The 24,147-nt window shown below is 57.8% G+C and overlaps 3 protein-coding genes across 3 annotated transcripts; 2 read left to right on the forward strand and 1 right to left on the reverse strand.

Annotated features, from left to right (window-relative positions):
- Nucleotides 1–1,715: 1,715 nt before the first annotated feature.
- On the forward strand, nt 1,716–10,638 carry BESB_030760 (valyl-tRNA synthetase; the record flags this gene model as incomplete). Its single annotated transcript, XM_029361744.1, has 16 exons — nt 1,716–2,149; nt 2,477–2,529; nt 2,783–2,924; nt 3,239–3,361; nt 4,096–4,190; nt 4,540–4,688; nt 5,089–5,242; nt 5,571–5,689; nt 6,133–6,353; nt 6,705–6,923; nt 7,211–7,278; nt 7,633–8,261; nt 8,485–8,829; nt 9,418–9,615; nt 10,001–10,156; nt 10,480–10,638. 16 exons carry the CDS (start codon nt 1,716–1,718, stop codon nt 10,636–10,638), a joined length of 3,264 nt encoding a protein of 1,087 aa, XP_029215211.1.
- A 2,746-nt stretch (nt 10,639–13,384) lies between these two features.
- Nucleotides 13,385–15,938, forward strand: BESB_030770 (uncharacterized protein; the record flags this gene model as incomplete). The annotated part of the gene is made up of 3 exons (XM_029361745.1): nt 13,385–13,922; nt 14,469–14,628; nt 15,032–15,938. 3 exons carry the CDS (start codon nt 13,385–13,387, stop codon nt 15,936–15,938), a joined length of 1,605 nt encoding a protein of 534 aa, XP_029215212.1.
- Nucleotides 15,939–17,266: 1,328 nt separating this feature from the next.
- On the reverse strand, nt 17,267–23,373 carry BESB_030780 (uncharacterized protein; the record flags this gene model as incomplete). The annotated part of the gene is made up of 5 exons (XM_029361746.1): nt 17,267–17,596; nt 18,898–18,956; nt 19,746–20,929; nt 21,482–21,645; nt 22,138–23,373. 5 exons carry the CDS (start codon nt 23,371–23,373, stop codon nt 17,267–17,269), a joined length of 2,973 nt encoding a protein of 990 aa, XP_029215213.1.
- Between the last annotated feature and the right edge of the window lie 774 nt (nt 23,374–24,147).

A 24,147-nucleotide genomic window follows, 5' to 3' on the forward strand; every position in this document is an offset into this window, starting at 1 on the left:
CTGGTTAAGTTTCCGGGATTTGTGTGAAGAAGTGGGGATGGAATCTCTACGACAATGGGTCTCTAGCGAAGTGTGCGTCTTCTGTGCGTCCGTCGCACCAATAAACGGCTGCTGTGGCTGTTCTATTTGTCTCCGTCCACCGAGTTGTTCCTCTTGTGCTTTTCCTCTGGGTTATGCTGGGACATCGTTCGAGCTCGTCCGTGTTTCTGAAACCGTATCAGGCCGCGTTCGCGAAATTTAGACTTGCTACTTGGTGTCTGGATGACCCTCGACTGGCTGTGGGGTTTCGGTTGAGTCTCCATGACTTGCGTCCGTCGTCCCTGTCTCTCTCTTCGCGTCCTGCTTGTTTCTCCTTGCCCGCGCCCCAAACTCAGCCACGCTACGGAGGACTCGGTTGCTTGTCCATCACAGACGTGGAACGCGAACAGATTCTCGTGTGCTAGTTCCATCATCAGCGCCGCGTGGTGCTCGCGGACGCCTCGCATAACGTCGCCTTGCAGACACGATAGATCTTCTTGCGCGCTCTCACGTCTGTCCAGCCCAGCTCCTTCACTCTGTTGTCTGCCTCCCTCGCCACGGCTTTTGAGTCGCCGTTCCAGTCTGTTTTTTCCCTCTCCCCTTCCTTTGCCCGGTCCGTCCGCTGCGAACTTTGCGCACGAGTCCCGCTGTATCTCTGTGCAGAGAGAAAACAGTAATTCATCTTCTGGTATCTTCGTCTTTCCGTCACCTGCATCACTTCGCCCCCTTTCCTGGCGACGGCAACCGTCCCTTAATCTACTTCACTCTCGATTTCGCGCGTTCGCGGCAAATCAGCACTTCCTGAAAAAAATGGCGACAAAAAAGAGTGCGTCTCAGGCTCTGGAATCATCTCGAATCTAACTTCTCAGTGGACGCAGGCAAAGCTTCCACGGCTTCGAGGGTGACTCTCGTAGAGCTTCTTTTTTTTACTAGGATGTGGTTCGTGGTTCACGGCGCAGGAGAATATGCCGAAGCGTTGGAGATCACAGAGTGCTGTGGTGCGGCCTCGTCGCCACGGTTTCCGCCCCGACAGAGATCTCTCGAGCTGTTACTCTTGTTGGTCTTGGGAAACGAAAACCGTTGATGGCGAGTTCAGTGACGGGCGGCTTCAGTCAACGCCCGCACGATGCACTGGGCGACAGCCGAGCTGCGCAGAAGAGGCCCTCTCCTTCACTGCATATCTCCTCGACGTGCTACCCCGTGACGTCACCTTCGCTTGCGTTGCGCCCATGAAGTCTCTTTGAAAGAAACTGACTGCATCCACGCGCTGCGTTCCCTGCGTCTGCGCCGCCATCCTGTCTACGTCTATCTCTTGTGTGTCTCGTTGGCGCTGCTTCTCCTTGGTCGGCTGCCCGCGTGTGCCATCTGCCGCGTTGCACCGCCTGGTGACTTTGTTTGAGTGTGTAGAGAGCCAGCGACGGCAGCAGAGTTTATCTGCTTGCTCATCGGGCCGCGTGCTCGTAGTCTGTGTCTCTTGAGGTCCTTCCTCACTCTGCAGGCGAACAAGAAAGGGAAAACCCAGGTTTTTGTGAACGGTGGATGCTGGGGATCTGATAGGAGTGCAGCGCTCACCCAAATTCTACGTGCGAAGCGCGGCCCGCTAGCGTCCCCGCCGGTCTCGGCGTGCGTGTTGTCTTTCGCTGTCTCGTTGCGGTTTCGAGTTCTGATCCTCGCTAACAGTGTCTAGACTACTACCGATGAGGGTCAGCCCGGCTTCTTGCTCGACACGCGCGCTTCTCCCTTCTCTGCTTACTCGTGTGCCGCTGTTTCTTGCGGGACGCGGTGCCGATGGCGGCTTCACGCTTGCGGCGATGCTGTGTGTCTGCGTAGGTTTTGACGGACCCATGGCGGCGTCCTACAAGCCTGCGGACGTGGAGGCGAGCTGGTACGCCTGGTGGGAGAAGGAGCACTTTTTTTCTCCAACCAGCCTGACGCTGCACCAACGCAACCTTCGCAGCGGCCTGCCTGCGGCTTCCGCTGAGTCTGGCGCCCCGCCCACGTCGCCGGAGCTCGCGAAAACCACGAAACAGGAGAACAAATTCGTCATGGTCATCCCTCCGCCGAACGTCACCGGCTCGCTCCACATCGGCCACACTCTCACCGTAGCCATCGAGGATTCGCTTGCGAGGTGGTACGCATCGAGGCGCGGAAAGGAGGCGTTCCCACGACGCAGCAGCTGGGAAAGAGAGGCATTCGCAGGATGCAAGAGACAGACGGCGAACCGAGTGTGGGACCATCATGCTAAAACAGGAAATTCGGGCCCCGAAGGTTGAGCTCCCGCCACAAGAATTCCAGACCAAGAGGAGGAGCGATCGAGAGGCGAGGCCGCGCGGGCAGGAATGGGACAGACAGACAGGCAGAGTGAGCTGCCCTGTGTAAAGGGACGTCACAGCGCCCGTTGACTTCCGTTTTGCACGCGTGACTAGAATCTCATCCGCCGTGTGTTTCGTGTCTCCAGGCACCGCATGAATGGCAAGATAGTCCTCTGGGTTCCTGGCGCTGACCACGCAGGTAAAGCGATTAGTCATTCCTCAAGCCGGTTTCGCACTTCCACGCCTTGTTTGAGCCACGCATTTCCACTATTTTGCACACGTAAACTCAGGATGTGCGCCTGCGGATCTGTACCCCCTTTAGTAAGAAAAAGAAAACAAGGCAGATGTCAATATACGCAAATGTATGTGTATGTATATGCATAGCACGCAAATGAACAGCTACAGATGCATGCATGCTCATGCCAATGACCTTCTGTCGGCTTTCTTTCCAGGTATCGCTACACAGAGCGTCGTGGAGCGAGCCTTGCTCAAGCAGGGGGGGCCTTCTCGCCACGAGCTGGGCAGAGAGGCGTTCGTCGAGAAAGTGTGGGAGTGGAAGCGGCAATACGGCGACAAGATCTGCCATCAGCTCAGGTGCGAAGGGCACGTGAGGGACAGACCCGATTCAGCCGTCGGCACGCGGTGTTCCGCCGTGTGTGCGAACGGCCATCAAGCGGCGTATCACCAAGCGCGGGATCTGACCCCTCCGTAGTCTGTTATGGGGGAGGAATTCTTATCGACGAAGTGCCCGCCGGCGCCCACGGGGGACAGGGGGGGAGGCGAAGAGTGTCTTTTTTGAGGGAGCGACATTCCAGGTGCCATCTAGGCGAGTCTGGATGCGGCAGCGTTCGTGTTCGCCCGTTTCTATACGTTGTGCGGCAACTTCTTTTCTTGCATGCTTTCCTCAGAAGCGTAGGCAGCAGCGTCTCGTGGCCGCACTTCTCCTTCACGCTGGACGAGAAGCTCTCCAGAGCCGTCGTCGAGGCGTTCGTGCGCATGTACGACGCGGGCCTTATCTACAGAGAAGAGAGGTGAGGGGCGGGAATATGCCCCGGTGGAGCTTGCCGAGAAACCCCCTCTGAATTGAGAGGCATCTGAAGTCTTGACGTGTTTTCTGATGGCGCTGAAAAAAGAGAACGCGGCCCGCGGAGAGGCAAAATGAGCCTCAGGCTGGGGGACTGTACTTGGGGCGCGTCCGAGAGTGGCGAGCCAGTAGCCTTCTCGTCAAGGGCGTCTGCCGCCCGGAGGGGCAGAGAGGGAGTAGAGTCGCCTGGGAGGCTGTGGAGGACCTGGGAAGGCGAGGTTGAGGCAAAGTCACAGGCAAACGTGTGGGAGGTCGAAAATCAAAACGGAGGATGCAAACAAGGCGCGGGGAAGACGGCATGGCAGGAGGAGGCTTGGAATGCGAATAGAAGACAAAGTGGATCACTCCTAGGCCAACCTGGCGGTCCTCAGGACGAGCGAAAGCGGCGACAAATCTGCAAAACACAGCGCTTCAGGATGCACGAATACAATGAAAGGCGTAAATATAGACATTTCTGTGTGAAGCAAAATGGCAAGACACAGATTACACGGAGAACTGAAGATACCGCAGCGAGGGGCATTGGAGCCATGACCTCAAGAGCAGCGAATACACGCGAGAAGAATGCAACACGCCTTGGTGACCGGAACGGTTTATCTTCTTCGTATCGACTCCATGTGGGGCCTCGTAGAGATTGTGGATGCGGTGAGTCGTTCGTCTGTGCTTGCGTTCTTCTTTTAACAGGTTGGTCTCCTGGTCGCCGTACTTGAAGACGGCCATTAGCGACATTGAGGTCGACGTCGAGGAAATTGACAAGCCAAAGAAGATCACCGTCCCGGGTAAAGTTCTTTACAACGGAAAGGATACAATGTCCCCTGTCTCGCTCTAGAGGTTGGGTATACCCTTGCGGCTTCAGGTGCTTCTGCTCTTGGGCGTGCTCCACGCATCCATCTGCCTTTTTGGTTTGCTTCTAGTGGACTGTGCACTTTCACTCTCTGGATTTCGAGTTTTTTACTTTCTACCGACGCATAAGACATTCGCGATGCATTCGCTAGGTGCGTGTGTGCGCATGGCTGTCGCCTCGGGGGTTTCTGTCGAGTTGAAGGTGTGAGATGTGCGCGATGCACTGAGCTTCAAGCGCCACTGACCGTGCCTACCGAACGCGTTCGTTTCATGTTTCCTTTTCAGGCTTTGAGTACCCCGTCGAGGTTGGCTACTTGTGGCATTTCTCGTACGAAGTGGAAGGCGGCGGACGACTGGAGGTGGCGACGACGCGTATCGAGACCATGCTCGGAGACGTGGCAGTCGCGGTCAACCCGAACGACGAGCGCTTCAAGGTAGGGAGTCGAAACTTCGGGTTTGGTGCTCACGTTTTAATTTTTGCATTGCGAGTTCCTCTGATTCGTCTGAGCCGTGTAGGGCGCGTCCACTGGCCGTCTCTGGATGCATACGCCGGCCCTTGTGCCACCGGATCACCCTAAATCTTCACAACATGGCTAACTGCCGTGAGCGCAGTTAGACAGGCAAGTGTAGTTGTCCCCATATCTTCGCCGGGTTGGGGTTGCGTCTTGATTAACACGTGATGAAGAACGATCCGCTCCCCCTACGAATTCCCTGTCGACGGCCTTTCTTTTTCGGTTCGTGCTCATGCACGCGACTGCAGCGCAGTGACTCCCTTTCTTCTATCGATTTTGAATTTACTGGCTTTATGCTCTTCGTCGTTTGGCTCTCTCTCAGCCCCTCGTTGGCAAACGCCTGATTCACCCCTTCTTCCCGGAGCGTGACATGCGCGTCATCGCCGACGAGCATGTCGATGCTGCATTCGGAACTGGCGCCGTCAAAATTACCCCTGCCCATGACAAAAACGATTACGCCATCGCGAAGAGACACAGTAATAGTTTCTCCTCCGCCTACAGCGTGCCATGCATGAACAATACACGCCGTCAATACCTACAGACTCAGGTTTCTACTAGCCGATCGACGAGAGTGATGGGAGGGAGGAACTCTGTAGAGCGCAGCTGCCTCACGATTTCAGAAGGCGTGTGGCTGCTGAGAGGCCGGCAGGGTTGTAGTGGACTGCGGCGTGCTCTGAATCCTAAACGCGACGTGCTCATGTTGTGAGCCGGAGCTGTCGGCTTTCGAAATCCTCTATGGAGGCACTCAGAAGGGGAGCTCTAAGAGGATGTGTACCTCTTTCCTGCTTTGAGTCCTTTCCTCAGACCTGCCGTCGATCTCCGTCTTCACTCTGGACGGGAAGATCAGCGAAGATGGCGGCCCCTTCGCCGGTCAGCATCGCTTTGAGTGTCGGTTCAAAATCCAGCAGGCCCTGAAGGACCTTGTAAGTCTTTCGCACGACGTATATCTGTCGCTCTCTTCGTTTTGCGGGGCTCTCCACCGTGACACTCGCCCTCTGTTTATGTATGCATCTACACTGAATAGTCTGCATCACCGTGTGCGGACATAGGTTTATACGTGCTCAAGCGAGAGGAGTCCTGGAGAATCGTGCTACGCCACCAGACGACGCACTGTGTCTTTTTCGCTTCGGCCTGCTTTTTCACTGCGTGCCCTCGCAACGCATCACCCCGGGCGTGCTCGCGTCTCTGCATTGTCCTTCGGATTCGTCCTGCTTCTTCCGCCCTGAAGGCGTCCTCTCGGCTTTCCGTTTCGTCAGCCAGTATACAAGGTAGCTGCCGCGCAGCCTAGCTATCGTGAGGTGTATGTCTCGCCGCACAGGGGGAGATCCGCGCGCGCTGACTCGTCTGTGTCTTCCACTCCTCTCAGGGCTTGCTCGGCGAGAAGATGCCTAACACGCACGCGATGCAGCTGCCGCGATGCAGCCGCAGTGGAGACATCATTGAGTACATGCTCATTCCCCAGTGGTGGTGTGCATGCAAAGACATGGCTGACCGCGCCGTGAAGGCCGTGCGCGAAGGCCACCTCCGCATCGTGCCCGCCATGCACCAAGACTCGTGGTTCCACTGGCTCGAGAACATCAAGGACTGGTACGTCTGAGCTTTCTTGAGTAGAGGTCTTAGGGTTTAGGGCTAGGGGGCGTATGCCGTCCGCGCGAGTTGAGGGAGTCGCGGTATTGCGTGCTTCGTCTCCCTTGGTTCGAAGCGACGAATCGAGTTGAAGGACTCTGGTACCCATTGTGGAGTGCGATACAAGGCCGCAAGCCCTTGCTGGAGCGTGCGGGAGACGAAAGTGCAGTTAGTTAAACATAGCGGACTAGCCCTGGGGGAGGGGGGGGGGGTGCAGGGGATCTAGCACTTGGCTCGAATCCATGGCTTCGGCCCAGCACCTGAGAAATGCGCATTTCTCGAAATTTCGATTTGGTGCTCCGTGGCGTGCAGGTGCATTTCTCGGCAACTTTGGTGGGGCCACCGCATTCCGGCATATCGCATCGTCAAGCCTGAGCAGCCAGAAGAGACGTGGGTGGTCGGCCGCACGGTGCAAGAGGCGCTGGAGAGGGCGTCAGACAAGCTGGGGATCTCTGACCTTTCTCAGATCACGCTGGAGCAAGACGAGGACGTGCTGGACACGTGGTTTTCGTCCGGCTTGTTCCCGTTCAGGTAGGCGGACGGGAGGCGCCGAGTGAGCGGGGCTCTCCCCCCCCCTTGAGAGACTCTCCTGTCCTCCTATCATGTTCCTAAAGCGCACGCGGAGTGATGCACTTGCGAAGGAAAGGAGGGTTAATTCACGTACGAGAAGGCGTCGAGCAACCCGTGTGGTGGCCGCCTCGCGCGTGCATCGGAGTGAAGTCACCTGCCGCGCGTCTGCCCATTGCAGTGATGTGCCTGTCTGCGTGTCATGTCGATGAATGAGGGATTTGCCGTGTGTGGGCGTTGCGTGTGTTCAGCGTCTTCGGCTGGCCCAATGAGACTGACGACCTTCAGGCCTTCTTCCCCACGACGCTGCTTGAGACAGGTGCGCGGCGTTCTTCACCGCAGAGACAATCCAGCGCTTTTTCAGACTCTGCTTGCAGCGACGCCAAGCTTTCTGGGTAGAGTACGCGCAGCGCTTCGCTAGGTCTGCATGAACGCAGGTTGTGTATATGCAGATGAATAGACACATGTACGTAGGCGTATGTAGATGTGTGAGGCGATCCACTTGATCAACAAGAGAGACGTAGCGGCAGTTCCATCCGTCTGCTGTATCTGTGTCTGCGACGGATGGGGGGGGGCAGCCTGAGTGTCTGCGTGTCGCGAGAGCGGCGTCCTGACCGCCCCCACCGACCGCTGCGTGATTGACGTCCTTTTTTCTGCTTTCCCTCGTTCTCAGGTCACGACATTCTCTTCTTCTGGGTCGCGCGCATGGTGATGATGTCGCTTCAGCTGACAGGCAAGCTTCCGTTTGACACGGTGTTCCTGCATGCGATGGTGCGCGACGCGCATGGCCAGAAGATGAGCAAGAGCAAGGGGAACGTCATCGATCCCCTCGAGGTGATTTCGGGGATTTCCCTCGCCGACCTGCAGGCGAAGCTCCACCAGGGAAATCTGCCTGAGAAGGAGATCAAGCGCGCCGAAGAAGTGCTCAAGAAGGAATTCCCCAAAGGTATCGAGGCATGCGGCTGCGACGCGCTGCGTCTGGGGCTCCTCGCGTACACCCGCCAAGGCCGCAACGTGAACCTCGACTTGAACCGCGTCGTGGGCTACCGCCACTTCTGCAACAAATTGTGGAACGCGACCAAATTCGCCATGGACAAATTCGATGCCGCGCCATCGCTTCTGGGCAAGCAAGCGTCTGGCGTCGCAAAAACACCCGCGTTCCAGCCTGCTGGCATCTTCATGGGAGGCGCAGGCATCAGCAAGAGCAGCCAAGATATCGCCACGCGCCGAGGCGTCCGGTACGACGAGCTCGAGTGGGTTGACAAGTGGATCCTCCACAAACTCTCTGTCACTTGCGCTGCGGTAAGACCACAAAAGTGCACGTATATGCGCCTATCTATAGGTAGACATGCTCAGCGTTGAAAAATGACTATATATATATGTATATGCGTATGCCCGTGGATTACAGACGTGTCGCCTTTTGCTTGTTGTTACATGTGTGCATTATGAGTCGGATGCTTGCGGCGGAAGAACGCGCACATTGTTTCCCCTTCTGCTTTTGTTTGCACCACGGGCGTTTGGACAGGTCAACAAGGCTTTCGAGGAGTACGCGTTCTCCGATGTGGTGACGTTCGTTTTCAACTTTTTCCTCTACGACTTCTGCGACTACTATCTGGAGCTCTCTAAGCAGCGTCTGACTGTCCCTGCTGACGGCGAGACCGTTTCGCCGGCAGCTGCGCTTCGCTCCCTGTGCGCCCTCGAAGTGCTTTACGTCTGCCTGGATCGCGGCCTGCGTCTCCTCCATCCGCTCTGCCCCTTCATCACCGAAGAACTCTTCCAGCGATTGCCCGCCAATGACTTCAAATCCGACAGCATTTGCATCGCCGACTACCCCCAACCCGTCATGCAGTGGGTTGACTGCAGGCTCGACGTAAGTTGAAGTGGCGCCTCGAAGGCTTCGTGCCCCCCGGCCCGGCATGACGGCCGTGGGGGGCTTATGCGCCGGGGGGGCGGGGGGGGGAGGGGGGGGAGGGGGGGGGAGAGGGAAAGGGGTGAGTCAGGCATGAGCGCAGACAGCTCGCAGACACGCGAAAAAGGAGAGGGGAGAACTCGCTCTTGTCGGGGCGTTTTAGAGTGGCCAGAATAAAACAGATGAGAGTGTTGACCGAATGTATTCAGTGCGTGTTGAGGTCAGTGGCTCGCTGTCGTGGGGCCGCTGGGAGCGCAAGGCAGATATGCGTGCCCATGCATCACAGAGTCGCAGTCTTTCCGGCACGATGCTGTCATAGATGTGGTTAGCCCCAAACGTGGCTCGTCTTCTGAAGTTCGGAAATGAGTCTATTTGGTTCTCCATCTTGAATCATAAGGAATGCACCGCTGCCTGCTGAAGGCAGAAGGCATTCTTGCCACTCAGCCTGCCTTTGCGCAGAAGTATCCGCCAAGTTATCTTGTTTTTACGACACGTTCCGTTTTTCTCCTTTACTCGCTTGGGTGTAAAATGTGCGCTCTCTCTTCGCAGGACGACATGGAGCTTTTCAAGAACGTCGTGTCGCACTTCAGGTCTCTGATTGCTGCACTCGACATCCCCCCTAAGTTGAAGCCCTGCGGCTACGTCCTGGTGACGGACACAGAAAAGGAGCAGAGCTCGACTTCCGCTCTTCTGTCTTTCCTCACCGCGCGCGAAGGAGACCTCGCAGCGATGGCCAAGATGTCCATGGTACGAGGGGACGCAGGGACGGAACCTTCGAAGATCTGTGACGCAGAAATCAAAGAGGGGCACGCAGACACAGCGGATGGATAGCGACAGAGAGAGATAGGCGGCCGTAGAGAAGTTGTTTTCAGACGGCCAAGCGGGCTTGGTCAGGCTGAACAGCAATAGCTGTATTGGTACTAATAAGCAGCCATAGTGCCGACCCTGCGAGTGTAAGAATGTGGAAGTCTTCGGTGAGGTGGAACCTTGCCGGGGGGGGTGGGGCGCCTGTCTGTTGCCTTTCCCCGCCGGCTGAACGCGGTTATACCCAAACCAAGGAAGAGGAAATCCTGGCGCCCTAAGTTTCCGCATGTTTTTGTCACTTTTTGGTGTTTTTTTTGTCGCGGTTCAGATCACAGTGCGGGCCCCGGCGGAGGGCGCGCCGGAACGCTGCGTTAGTGATGTCGTGCGTGGCGGAGTGGCGATCTTCCTGTCCGTCGAGGAGGGCGTGAATCTGGCGCAGACTCTGGAGAAGATGAACAAGAAGAAAGCGAATCTTGAGAAAATGGTGAGGAGGATTCTGCGCATGTGCGTCACATTTCTTTGCTCGGGTGGTTTGCTTGCTCGCCTTTTCTTCCGCGTAGGCGCGCCTTCGTGCCATGAGCCTCTTGACACGGCGAGGATTTTCACCCAGTGCTGGCTGGTTGTTCATATCCTGCGATTGCGTTCGGGGATGGACTTAGTACTCCATGGCTGCGCTGTCTCCAGTATGTTGAACAGGCGGCCATATGACTTCCACACTTGTGCCAGGGGTCGTCAAGCTGGTGCATTAAGATGGAGACACGATAGGGAGACTTCGAGCTTCTTTTTTCGGTTCTCACGTGTGTGCAGATCCAAGGTTACGAGAAAAAGGAGGCCATGCCATCTTATGAGGAGAAGGTGCCGGCTGATGTGCGGGAGCAGAATGCCGTGAGGAAACGCGAACTGGAGGCCGAGCTCCAGATGCTCAACCAGGCGATTGGCAACATGAAGAAGCTCGCGGGCCAGTAAACGCGCGACACACGAAGCACTTGCCAGTTTCGCTGGTACACAAAACTGGAGAATCCACTGGTGTATGTTGATTCTTGCGTAGCTCTTTTTTGGTTCCTCCGTGGGCTACGGCAGGCAGAAAGGGGGGGCGGGCAAGCCGTAACTAAGTGTCATGTATGTTTGTTATTAGTTGTTGGATGCACCGCACAGCTTACTCTAGCCTGTTCGCTGCGTGTAAACTGTCCGATCAAACGTCAGGTGTCCTCTGGGCGGCGCTGCCGCTGCGTATTCAGGAGGTGGGGGTATGCTGGACGAAGCACGTGGATTGGTTTCCGTGGTCTAGATCAGTAGCGTAAATAGCACCCTGAAGCACAAGTCGCTCGCCTGAGGGGTAGAGAAGCTGTTGATACGTAAGAGGTTCGCTGCAGGCGCGTAGTCGCGGCAGCCGCTTGTGGCTGCGCTGTTAATGCAGGACCCGAAAACGGAGAGAGAATCATTTTGACGACCCGTGGCAAGCAGCCGGCCGATGTGTATTAGATCAAATAACTCATCCAGGCAACACTCCGCGTCGTAGACAAGCAGCGGACGAGTCCGCTCGTAGCATCACCGTTGCCCGATCTTGTTCGCACGGTCACATCGATGCTAAACTCTATTGGCCATTGCCGTGCGTCAGGCAATCGAAGAACTACGATAGGAGCAGAGCGAGGTGCATTTATATCGCGAGCTCGATTTTCGGACGGAGATAGACTGGCATAGCACTAGAGGGAAACTTTTGGCGCTTTTGGACGACAGGATACAGTGTACACACTGTATTCTGGCAGTTCGACTTCATTTTCAGCGCTGTATGAAGCGGCTGCGGCCGCGCGCTGACTGCAGCTGAAGAGACTTTCAAAGCGTCCGCTCAACATCCCCCTCGCGCGCATGACTGCAGATATTTATATGGAAACTTGCGCAGACACAGCAACAAATAGAGCCGACGTACACTCTGCAGAAAGGCTTCCAGGTCGGGGCGTTCTCAATAGCTTGTTTGGTGCCTACTGACGCCTGCGACTCCGCTCCGCGTGGCATGCTGTCCCCCTCCTCCCCTTTCCCCCATATCTCGCTTGCACGGCCAGAAGTTGCCAGCGACAAACGGACACTCTAAAGGACAGAATGTCTTGCTTGTCCCATCACTGGAAGGCGTGAGCCTTCTACAGGCAGCGAAACACGATTCTGAAATACAAGGTTTGGGACCGTGGCAGGGGAGCATGGCCGCTGCGTTGCACGAACTGTTCAGGTAGCCTTGATTGGGTGCGTTCTGTTTGTAGTTCACTAGGAAAGTGTAGCCTCCGTTGTGACACTCCGAACCAGCTGCACAGAGCCTGCATTCTACGGCTATAATACGGGTTCACGTGAGAGCGAAGTGGAAACATCTGCACAACTCACAGAGAGCCGCTTGGTGCGTCGTCCTCAAGACATCACTGTGTCACAAAGGCGAGGAGCGCGTCGACACGCCAACAGCTCCCTGTCAAATTTGGAAAGACGCTGTGTTTCCGCGCCAACAGGAGGAAGACTTCTGTCAGAGCCGTGACACATATCGCTCGAGCTCGCGAAAGACCGAGCACGATACGGACCCTTCCCTTTGGTGACCCGCAGCTCCGGTAAGGCAGAGACCGCAAAGGGGAGCACAGCGTTCGTAATAGAGGGTTCTGGCTTCACACGCAAACTCTGTATCGGAGCAGAGGGTGGTTTCATCCAGCGACTCTGCCAAACGTGGGTGTGTGGTCTTCGCAGCGGCGCTCCCTCTACGAAACCCGGGGGAGGGAGAGGGGGGATCCGCGGCGGCGTTCCGCTCCCTCGCGTCGCAAAGCACGAAGGGGAGCGCATCGGTCACTGAGAACTGTCGGTCGCTGTGAACGAGACCAAATCGGTTGTGGCCTGTCACTCTGACGCGGCGCCTTACTTTGGAAGCGACAGAGATAGCGGATGGCACCGCCGGTCGACAGGAGCAGCGGGACAGTAGACAGGCGGCATGCAACTTGAAACATGCACGCGTCTATCGTGAGAAGACAGTTCTTCCGCCCTCCTTTGCTGCCTCGCGGTCAGTGGGCGCGGTGTTTCCTGCGACTCTCGCGTCCCTACCGGAGTCCTGCGAGGCGGTTGGCCTCCTAACATGGGACCAGCAGAACTTGTTTGCTCTCTGAAACTTGAAATAGAGAAGCTCGAGCGGCACGCTGTGTCACGCGCGGATTCAGAAGACACACCGCAGCCGTCCGCGGAAGGCCCCTGAGAGGCACGCGCGCCGATCTGCGAAGAAACGCCAAGCGGGGGGGACCCCTGGGACGGCAACCCCAAAACTGGACTCGTGCGTGCCGGCCTCGTGTGTGTCACAAGAATTTCTTGGAAACTCTGCACCGTTTGCTGTTCTGCATCCTTCCAGCAGCACGCTGAGGAACCGAGTTTCGCCCTTCAGACGTGAGGCACAAACTGACAAAGGCGTCTTGTCGTGAGGTGTCCTGTGGCCTCGCTCAGTTGGCCGCGTGCAGGCCCTTTTGGCACGAGGCACGATCCGACCTCGTTCCCAGTTTTTGTATACCCCCTGAATGGGGTTGCCTAGGTTTTGTCGCTTTGACTTTTTGCCCTTTTTGAGCTAAGTCTGCATTGCCTGCTGGCGCTCGTCCCTGCTTGGTCTGCGCGGATGGAATGGCGCGCCCGGCGCACCTGAGAAGCGGGAGTTGTTTTTGACGTCCACGTGACCGCCTCGAGACTCCAAATTCGGGTGTCGACAATGAGTTTAAACAGCTCTGGCGCACCGTCCGCCGGTGGTGGCAGCCCCCCGTCTGCGGCCCTGGGGCCGGATTCGCTGCTGCCGCCTTCGCAGGCCTACCCAGACTCGTTGCCGCCCCTGCACATCATTTGCGTGGCGACTCATCGCGACGGGTACTTCACTACGCTGTTGTACAGCAGCGCGATGCTTGCAGCGGACATTCGTTGCTTCGCGTGGGGGCACAAGTGGCGCGGCTTCGGCACCAAGCTCCTGGCGACTCGCGAATTCGCCAAGACCGTCCAGCCGGGGGACATCGTGATGCTGGTTGACGCCTTCGACAGCGTCCTGCTGCAGCCCAAAGAAGCGATCGCGCGCAGGTTTCTCGAGTTCGGGGGCCGGATCGTGGTAATGGGAGAAGCCACCGAGCACCGCTGGGGCTTCTTCAAACACCTATTCCTCATGTACCACGAGTGCTTGTTCAACGGAGAGAAAGGGATAAACTGGCCGAAGCCCCTTCCATATGCCGATCCGAGTCTGAACCTTAGACTCCTCAACGCAGGTAAAAACCGCCCCTCTCCTAAAAGTCCGCATATGAGCCCCTGTGAAGCTGGCGGCGTGTCCTTCATCCGAGTTTCTTTCTTCAGTCCGCGACGGAAAGAACGGGCGAACCACAAAGTGCTCCGGAAACAAGATGAAAACAACCTGATTTCCTTTCAGTCTTTCCGCTCTGTCTCCCGTGCGGAATGCTCACTGGCGAGCCCGTGTCGTCGCCTCTCAACTATCGGAGCAGCCTATGCGTCCTCGTCTCTCCTTGCCTCAGACCTGCCTCTGCTGTCATGACTCTACGAATTCGTGCGTAGTGCCTGTGACCGTTGACGACCGATCGAAGTGACATCCCGCTGCCGTCAGCCCTCATTCTCACTTTAACGCCACTCTATATACGCGTCTGTCGATGTTTTCGCGGGTAGTGCGCCGCTGTATCTACACGCGGCCGCACGACCTAAACAGACTAGCGGCCGCGGAGCAGTTACGCTGGAAAATCTGCGTGGATTCGGCGCTGGATAGCGTACGCTGTATGATTGGCGGCTCTCTGCCTGGGTTGCAGGCGGCATCATCGGTTTCGCTAAAGACTTCATCCGCGTCTACGAGAATGTGGACTACTGCACGAACGACCAGCGGTTCCTGACACACATGTTCCTTGCTGAGCCGTTCAAGGACATCGTCATCGACTACAACTGCGCCATCTTTGCGCTGTACCGAAAGAGGTGTGTTTTGCTCAAGCGGCTCCCTCCGGCCCCTGTTCATGCCTCCTTGCATCAGAGCTCGGCAAATGTGGCTGACGTCGTGCGCCAACGGTGTGCCTCGCGCGGCTCGAGACCGCCTGCGTGTCGACAGTCGCTGCGCTTTGCGGCTGCCGCTGAGTCCTGCCGGCTCTTTGGATTTTTGGCTTGAGGGTTTCGATGAATGCGTCTCACTGCCCGTGGGCGCGGCGCGTAGCCGCCCCTGTTCTGTCTGTGGGACTCAAACCCGCAGGGGGTAAGAGGCCCGCTGGGGAGGTTCTTGCGTCTCGGCCCCCGCGCTGTGGCTGGCAAGGCTGAGAAATTTCGACTCCAAGCGCGGTCTTTTCCTCATCCTCTCGATTGTTCCACGTGGATTTTTTGTGTGCAGGCACGACTTCAAGGTCCTTTCCTTCGAGGAAGCTGAGAAGCAGGTGCGGCACGCGGTGCCTGAGTTCCCTGGTGAAAAGAGGTCCGAGCGGAAAGCCGCGCCTGCGCCCGCGTTCATGCGCTGCGCCTTAAAGGGCGTCGTCGTGGACGCGCGAACGAACGAAGCGCCGTGCGTCCTCCACATTCACTGTCGTCGCAACGCCGACTGGCTCATGAAGCAGCTTGGCTTGCCGGCTGGTGAGCACCTGAACGCCATTCACAGTTACATCTGGTACGCAATTTACTCGTTGAGAGGCACGATCGGCGTGAACGCGAAGGTCGCGCGTCGCTGGGGATCGGCTCTGTCGGCGACAATCGTCACGTGCGTTGGGTTCATTGGCCTCGGGCTGGGCCTTCTGGGTTGGGGAGTGCGGGAAGCGGCCAAGCGCAACCTCCTCGCTGTTCTCTCAGAGCAATGCGGTCCCCTCCTCGTTAGGCTGCTGCTCCAGGTCGCTCTCTTCCTTGGCGTCACGCAGTCGGACTACCCGGAGACGGCGGAGTCGCCGCACAGTTTGCAGGCGGCGCGGTCTCTGTTCGCCTTGCCCGCCAACTTGTCGCTGCGTCCGTTTGCGGTGGCTGCGATGGGAGGCGGGGCCCTGGCCCTTCGCGGCGTCTCCTGGGTCCTTGAAACTGCCTTTCTGTGGCGCTACCTGTTCCTCACCGGCGCCGTTTTAGGTTCTGCCGTCCTCACCGGGATGACGGTGAGCATGGTGGGGCTGCACCCCGACGAAAGGCGCCATGAGGACGCGACCGAAAAGAACCTGAAGAAGAAAGCAGCCCGCATGAGCGGAACCAGCACGACCTCCACTCGAGAGCAGTCCCCCGAAAGTTCCAGCCGCAAGGACTCAGGATGTCGCCGCCGCCGGTGAACGCCGCGTCAGGGGGGGTGGGGGAGGGAAGGGGGGGAGGAGGGCGTCGAGGCGCTCCCGGGGCTCGGCGCGGGCAGCCGCTCAGATCTCCCCTCAGTTTCGCCATTGTCTCAAGGCGGGCGCGCAGCTCATGTTGAGGAACGGCAAGCCGTTCGAGCCCAAAAGACCAGATAGCCGCCTTTCCTGCCGGCCCTTGGGGCCCTCCCATCGCGTCGTAGCTTTTCCGCGCACGTTTAATGTTTCCGCGGAGAGGTGGCGGGTTTCCCTCAATGTGGACAGCGGCGCGAATTTGAATGTGCCCTGTACCGGCGCTGTCTCCATGAATGCTCTTGTCGGCAGCGTCGCCCACGGTGGATGCACAGAGGGCCCTGTTTCGGGCTTGGCAAGGGGAGAGTTTGGGACTCTGCCGTTGATCCCGCAGGTGCCTCCTAAACGGCGAGGGCGACACCAGTGCCTCGTCTTCAGAGAGGCGCGGTGGGGGGGGGGGGGGTGGCGGAGGCAAGAGGGCGGGAACCGGAAAAAGTTGGGAGGACGGTAGAGGGGTCGCGGTCTCAGTTTCCGCGGCGAGCATGCGCCTCGCCGCTTTTTAGGTTCGCGCCCACTAGGGTTAGGACGGAGTGTTTGAAGCTGTGGCTGCGTGTCAGCGGGTGCGCCATCGCGGTTTCGGGACTCACGCCCAATAGAAAGGGCTGCGGTCGCCGAGAAGACACGCCACGGATTTGTCTCTCGACAGTGCTTCCCGTTCAACGGAACATACTGCACGCCACCGCTTGTTTCTTGTGGTCTCCTTTCCGCTTGTATCTCCTCTCGCTAGCTCGCCGTTTAGAGTGATCTTCACCGGCGTTGCGCGTCGTCGGGCGGCGCGAGCCTCCGCGCTTTTCAAGGAGTTTTCTTTGTTTGACACGGGGAGAGTGGGGTCGTCATCACAGCGCAGCGATTGTCGTCGCGTTCAGTCTCTCTCCCCTTTTTTCCAACAGCGTGACATGTTTTGTTGAGTGCGTCTCATTTTTTTTCAGTAGCACTCTTCTAGGATGCGTGTTGCAGTGCAATTCCGTCGTACGCCTTGTCCGGTTGTCAAAGCTACTCCATATTTGCGTGTATTTGTCAGATTCTGTCAACGCCGTCGTCCCCTGTTCTGTACCACATCGCAATTTCTGTGGAGGAAACGTTTTCCGCAGCTCACGAGGCGTTACCCGCCTTCCCCAGAGGCATGCCTCCTCCTCTCCTTTGCGTTGCTTAGTGAACGTGAAAGCAGGCATCCCCGTTAAGGACAAAAATTCTGCCATGAGTGGCTTTCCAGCTTCACTCCGGCACGCTGTTCACGATAGTTATGCGGCATCTATCAGGCTGACGCACAACCTGACTGCCCCCAAACGGTTTTTTTCGAGCATAAAAGTCCTTGTAGGCTCGTTGAAAAAAGCGACTACCATGGACTTCGCCCTGTCATGTCCTTTGACTTGAGAGGGCGGGAGCCGCGGGCTGCGGGTCGTTGTTCGGGCCACGCCTTCGGCGACTTTGGGGTTCTGCAGTGCAGAAGGAAGTTCGGGGTACCGCAGCGCAGAAGAAAATTCAGGGTACCACAACGCAGAAGAAAGTTCAGGGTACCACAACGCAGAAGAAAGTTCAGGGTTCTGCAGCGCAGAAGAAAGTTCAGGGTTCTGCAGTGCAAAAAGAAGTTTAGAGTTCTGCAGGGCAAAGTAAAGTCCACTAGAAGTGTAGAGTTCTGCAGGGCAAAGTAAATTCCACTGTGCGCTGGGCGGCAGTGACACGGAAGGCATTTTCGCGAACGCTGCCGGCGGGGGAACTGCGAATGACGACAGAGTTTAATAAAAGACTGCAGAAATGCCTACATGTGACAAAAAAACACGCCCTGCAAGACACGAGAAAGTGGGGGAAAAAGCGAAAAAAGGAGGGCGCCGCCCAGGGGGCCACGCGCGAAGTCTCACCACAGTGTCATTCCAGCAGGAAACGCTGAACACGTATAAAGTCGGCGGACGCCAAGCAGCTGCTATGGAGAAACGCTGCGAAAGAATTCCGAGTGGAACACGCTCTAGATCTAAACGCGTAATGTAGATGGCACTGAGCCACCGTTGTAGACAACAGCGCGAATCTCGCGCACAAAGGGGGGACTGACTGACTGAAGTCCACAGCTCTGCTCATGGCCCTGCAGGCGACCTGAGGACCGAGGATTCGCAAAAGAGGAGAGTCTTCTGACGAAGGGAACGGCGGCGAACCTCACGAGGCAGGCGGAGGAGATGGGCGCAGACTCAAGCCCACTGCAAAGGCGCAGTGATGCAGCGGACTGCGGCGGGGGGGGGGGGGGGGGGGGGGAGGGGGGCTACGCTGCGGTGAACGTATGCGTTTGATCGCGTTTCGCAAGTTGGAGAATGATTACCCATCCGTTGCGCTCGGGCTGAAGACAACAGGCTGCACTAGGCTGCAAAGCCAGATGCAGGCGGTTAAGGGCAGTGAATTCTACCGTCTCAACTAGACAGGAGCGGATACAGTACAAGCAGAAACGAGCAAAAAGGACCAGACGTGGCCGCAGAGGCAGAAGTCCAGCTGCGGACGCCTCGACATGCGCCGAACGCAAAAAGAAGAAAGGCGCTGGCGCCCTCGCACGCGCAAAAAGAAGGGAAAAAGAGAGAGGGCGCGGACTGGTCGAGACGTCGGGTCACAGTCGAGCAATCAGCGCTTGAAACGATGCAGGAAAACTACCGTGGCGTTCGCTTTGATGGCGGGGAACCCGAATGCAACGAGTAACTGAATAGATACAAACCCAGAAAAGGAACGAGAGGGGACGGCGGCGGGGGGGAGGAAAAAAATTGAACGCACGAGTGCTGAAACAGGGATACCTTCAAAAACTGCACAGAGTGACGGAACAGTCGTGCGCAGTGCAGACGAGTGGAAGAGTCGAGCTATTTCAGTTGATGCATTCCGGCTGTGATCCCACCCTAACCTGGGAAAGGAGGAGTTCCGGCCGTTCGATTACAGCGTTGTTGAACTCAATAAGCGTGCCTGAGAAAAGGAAGAATGAACAAAGTGAAAGATCGAGCTACTGCTTCAGAGCATTTCTGCAAGACCTAAGCTTCACTGCACCGTCTCAACTAGTGGGCTCCTTAAAATGCGTGCGAGCTGGCGCCTTATAGGGAGAATTATGCAACAGAGAGACCACTGCCACAAACTGGAATCTCGAGTACGCCATCCAACCGGGAAACGGTACTGAACTTCATCGCGTCTGCGCCAAGAAGAAAACGAACGGACTGTCAACTCGAGCTCCTAGCGCCGAAAATTGCCAGAAAGGTGTAGGTTGGCTGCAGGGACCAGGGACACTGTTCTAGAATTGGTTCAACCCCGCGTGACGAGCGACGAAAGGACGCTCTAGAGGAATGCGCACAACAAAAATACGGCAAAAGACACCACGAGCCACAGGAGAACCCGAAGGAGGCTACAGCGGGAGGCACCCCCGTTAACACCAGGGGGGTAGAGCAGAAGCGGGTTTCAATGTCGAACAGAAGCAAAAGAAAGCAACAGCTGCACTGCGTGAAACAGAGTCCACCCAGACGAAAACAGCTACCAGCACAGTCGAGTTCCAGTCATACGCAAGCTCCTGTACCATACAAGACTACGACAGAAACCAGAGTGGGGGGTTGCCTAGCTCCTCAAACAACGGCGATGCCGAAGGCAAAGAAAGGAGAGACACACGCGGAAATATCGAGGGACGGCCAAGCAGCGCGAAGCAGGCGGACAAGAAGAGTAGAGCAGAGGAAGAAGCAGAATCGTCGATTGATTGAAGCAAGAGCGCACCTCGAACGCAAGCGTAGACCGGAAGCCGCCTAGGCACCCACTGCCACTGAATGCCTTGTTCGTCCACCTCGACTCTCGTTTCCTCCTCGAGTCCGTCCTCTCCCTCTGGCGACTCCTCTGCTGTCTTTTTGTCTCCTCTCGCTGGGCCAGTTGCGTTTTCTAGCTTCTGCGCGCTCTCCGTTGAGGCGAAAAAAGCCGTCTCCGCCGCCTGCGACCACTTTCGCTTCCGGCCGCCTCGGCGTCTCTCTCTCGCCTTAATCTTGGCATCCTTCCCCTCGCCCTGCCCTCCCCCTTCGGCTGCTTCGTCCTCAGGCTCTCTCGCCTCTTGCGGCTTCTCATCGTGAGCCCTTGGAGGCGGAGAAGGGAGTGGTGAAGGCCGCAGCGAGGATGCCGTCGAGCCTGCGGCGCGTTCGGATTCGCCTGCGCCCAACGAAAGCGCAGCGTCTCTCTCCGTTTTCCCAGTGTGCACGTCCGCTGTTTCGCCCTTCTTTGCACTTGCTGTCTGTGGACCTTCTCGGCGCGTCTCCTGTCCATCAAGCTCATTTTCCACTCTGGTATCCGCGTTGCTTCGTTGGGCCGCTGCACCAGCAGTCCACGTCTTCGCGTCTGTCTCTGCGCCGACTGGAGCACCCCCCGGGGTCTCTGCTTCTGCGTCTCCACGTTCGGTGCCCACACGACCGCCGCATCCTTCTCCTGACTGCTTTAGGAGCTTGTGGGCAGCGCAAGCGGCAGCCGCGCCGAATTCCCCGTCCTCCCCCTGCGCATGCCGCGGGAAGCGCACGCGCTCTTCGAACGAGAGAATCGCCACCAGGGTGTCACCCTGGAGGAAAAACGCGCCTCGCTTCCTCTTGCCGCTGACGCAGTTCGCCCGGACTCCGTCGCGGATCGACAAACGCACGCGCCGCCACCACGGGCGAGATGCCTCGTAGCCGCGCGCAGGCGAAGACTGAGAGGCGTGAGCAGAGCCGAACGAAGAGAGCGAAGGAATGGGGAAGACGCCCGGCGTCCGCGGCGCGGAAGACGCGTCAGACGCGGGCGATTTCGAGTTGCTGAAAGAAGAGAGAGGGCGCTCAAGAGCTTCCGCTGGCGCCGAGGCATGCGCGTCGCGTGTGCAGGCTTGCCTCGCATCTGCATCTCCGCCTGTCGGAGCAACACCTTTCGCAGAGAGCCCGACGACCGCCAGTCTGAGAAATTCAACACGACCATGAGGCCTAGGCACCGCAAACTGGTGCACGTAGGGACGTGCGAGCAGATATATATATATACATATAACTATATATATATATATAGGTGTCGATGAGGGTCAGTGTGTAAGTTCGCTTGCGCAGACGCGGGCCTGTCATTCTTGAGGCATGCCTACCCATGCGGAAGGCGCCAATGCCCGGAACCTGCAGGGAGATCTGTTCACTGAGACTCGAAGTAACGCTGCCTTTTTTCTTCGGCGTCGAGTGAGCTCATCCGCCACTCAGCAGAGGTTCCTTATCTTTCACTTCCTTATCCTGCCCTTCCCCTCCCTCCTTCTCTGCGCGAGCTCGGTAGTCTCGCGTTCCTTCGCGTATTCTCGTTTTTCAATTATGCGCTGAAATCCACTCACTTGATGCACCTAGCGTTTAGATGTGCTTGACACTGTAGAGCGTTTGAGCAAGTAAGTCACTAACGGACGGCAAAGCGTTTAGGGTTTAGGATCCGGTTCCGACTCCGGAGACCCGTCTGTCTGACCCCTTCGTCTCACTCACCCGTTGAAATGCCTGAAGACGTAGTGCTCGGCTAGTGCGAGAGGCGGCAAGCTCACAGCGGGTCGGCCGGCAGCTTTATCCTGCGGCAGCGTCAACGACAGTCGCTTCCCCTCCTCTGCGCCGTGACACACGGGCGGCAAGAGGAATCGCTTCTCCACGTATCCCTGCGCACGCAACACAAAGGCGAAGACGCTTCCACAGCGTGAGGAAGGCGATGCGAACCGGCTCAGATTCAAATATGGATTTAAGAGTTACGCAGGAGAACCGTAATTCGCGGACACAGGGACGGTGCTCGAAGGCACCCATCACAGAAAAAGATACAAGCGAGCCGATGCATGGGCAGACAAAAAACCAACGACCGTGAGCTGTAACAAAGGTTGGCGTCCTTCGATAAATGCATGGCTGCGAGCCCCCTTTGAAAGTGTTTTTACGAAAGTCAAAAACAGTTTGTTTGCAGAGTAAAAGTCGTCTTAATTTGGTAATCCACACCCCATTATTTATTTTGAAAACTCTGGTATTTTTTGAGGACGGCACGGGCCCAGAGGAGAAGAGATGAATCTGCACCTGTCCTGCGCAGGGCTCCCGTGTGTGTCGGTGTCTCCGTCTGTCTCTCTCTCTTCACCCCCCCCTCCCGACCAAACCTTCCTCGTCCCTACCTCCATCATTTTGTGGACGGCTGCAGCCCAGAGGGCGGCGGGTCGCCCGACGAGCGCCGCAGCCGCTTCCGGGGTCATGGCGCCGATTTCGGTCATTCTTCTCCTGAGCCAGTCTTCTTTGTCGGCGAGCTCCTTCGCCTGCAAGGACTGAACCAGCGCGCAGAGGCCACTCCGTTGTCGACCGTCTTCGGCCCCATTCGTGCTGAGACCTGCGTTGCCTTCCGCCGCCAGACCCTGCGCCCGACAACAGCTCAACCTCTCATCGCCTTCGCGGCCTCTCTCTGCTGCGATCTGCTTCCCTCCGTCGGCTCCTCTCTCCGCTCCACCGCCCGCGCTCGCCTCTGGCGCTTGCCTCGTGTCAACCTCCTCGCGTCTCCCCGCCTGCGCCGCGGCGCGTGCCGCCGCGTCCTCCTGCCGCTCTGCCGCGGAGGGTTCGCCCCAAACCGCCTGGAGGACTTCAGAGGCCGTACAGGCCGTCGCGCAGAGTTGCGGCAGGGCCGCGACGACGCCGTCGGGGTGGGGGTGGAGATACACGAGCGAAAAACGGCGATTAATTGAGGAGAGCGGAGACGCAGAAAGCGACGCTGGAGCAGACGAGAAGGACCAGGTCGAAGCAGCGCTGCAGGGGGAGGCGCCAGACGTGGGTGCCGCGTCAGAGGAGAGCGGCAGACTGCCTGGCGCACCCAGAGGCGCGGTCACCCTCGCGGCGCCCTTCTCTTCCTCGCCTTGATTAGACGCTCGCCCTTCCTCCGCCTTTCCGGCACCTCCCGCACGCGCGTCAAGCAGGCAGTGAGACGCATCGCCCCGCGGCTCTTCAGCGGCGCAGTGGCTCGAAGGATTCGCCGCGGTGTCTCCGCATGGGGCTGTAGAAAGGCCCTGGGCGCCGGCGTGGTGTGCGTCGGCTCTCCCACGGGCGCCGTGCCTATTCCTGCGCGAGCGCTTTCTGTTGCAGGCCTTCTCCCCCCCGCGGCCCGGCCCAGCCCCCCGCATCCCCCCCTCCGACGCGCATGCATCTTCCGGCGAGTCAGCGTGTCGCCACTCTCGCGCGCAGATGCGCCGGTTGCTTTCGTCGCCGAACTGGTGGCGAACGAAGAAGGCTAAAGGAGAGCGGTTGCGCGCCTCGCTTGGCTCCTGTAGACCTTCCCGTGGGGAACCCACCGCGCGTGGCGAACCCCCCGACGGAGAAGAAAGCGCGCGCCCAGAGGATGGCGGCGCGGACGGCGTTGACTCTTCCATGATCTGAAAGCCCGTGAAAGCGGGTCTGCTGAACGAATCGGTGTGTCTAATCTCCGTTCTTCCTCTAACTGAACCGCTTCCCCGCATCAAAGCGGCGGCGCCACGTCCTCCACGCCTCAGGCGTCTCTCTAACGGGTGGAGACCCTCCCCGCTCTTGGCCCCACACAAGGCTCTCACCGCTGGTGTGTTTGTTTTCGTCTGTTTCGTCTTCGCAATGGCGGCTTTCGCGCGTGGCGCCTTCCGTGCGAACTCGCCTAGTTCGGGGCGTCAGCGCAATCAGCCTGGCGCTGAAAAGCTCGCCCTCACTCTCTCTAGTCTACTTGGCCTCGCAGACTGGCGCATGTGCCCTCAGCCAACTCATCTCGGGAGCTCTGATCTAGATTGTCGTTCCCACATAGAGAGGAGACACACGGGTTGTATCTCGCGGCCGAGAGAGACCTCCACTGGCGGACTTTTCAGCGCAGAAAAGTTTGTGAATGACGATACGAAAAGAGGAAAACGAGAGGAGAAGGAAGGTATATGCGTGAAGGAGAGGCGCAGAAGAGGGAGAGAGAGAGTGGACAGAAAAGGCACTGTAGACGAGTCCTTGGCGTCGTCGAGGAGGCGAGCCAGCGCGAAGCACGGGGGAAACCGCGCACGATGGAGAGCCGGAAGAAACTGAAACCAAAGGTGAATGAATTCTTGATGAGCTAGGGAGGCGATACGCTAGCTTGAAATGGCTCCACGGGCAAAAACAGGTGAAGAGAAGTACGCGAAAACAAGGTGAGCTGGTCG

The sequence above is a fragment of the Besnoitia besnoiti genome, chromosome XIII (genome assembly GCF_002563875.1).
Source record: "Besnoitia besnoiti strain Bb-Ger1 chromosome XIII, whole genome shotgun sequence".
NCBI lineage: Eukaryota > Apicomplexa > Conoidasida > Eucoccidiorida > Sarcocystidae > Besnoitia > Besnoitia besnoiti.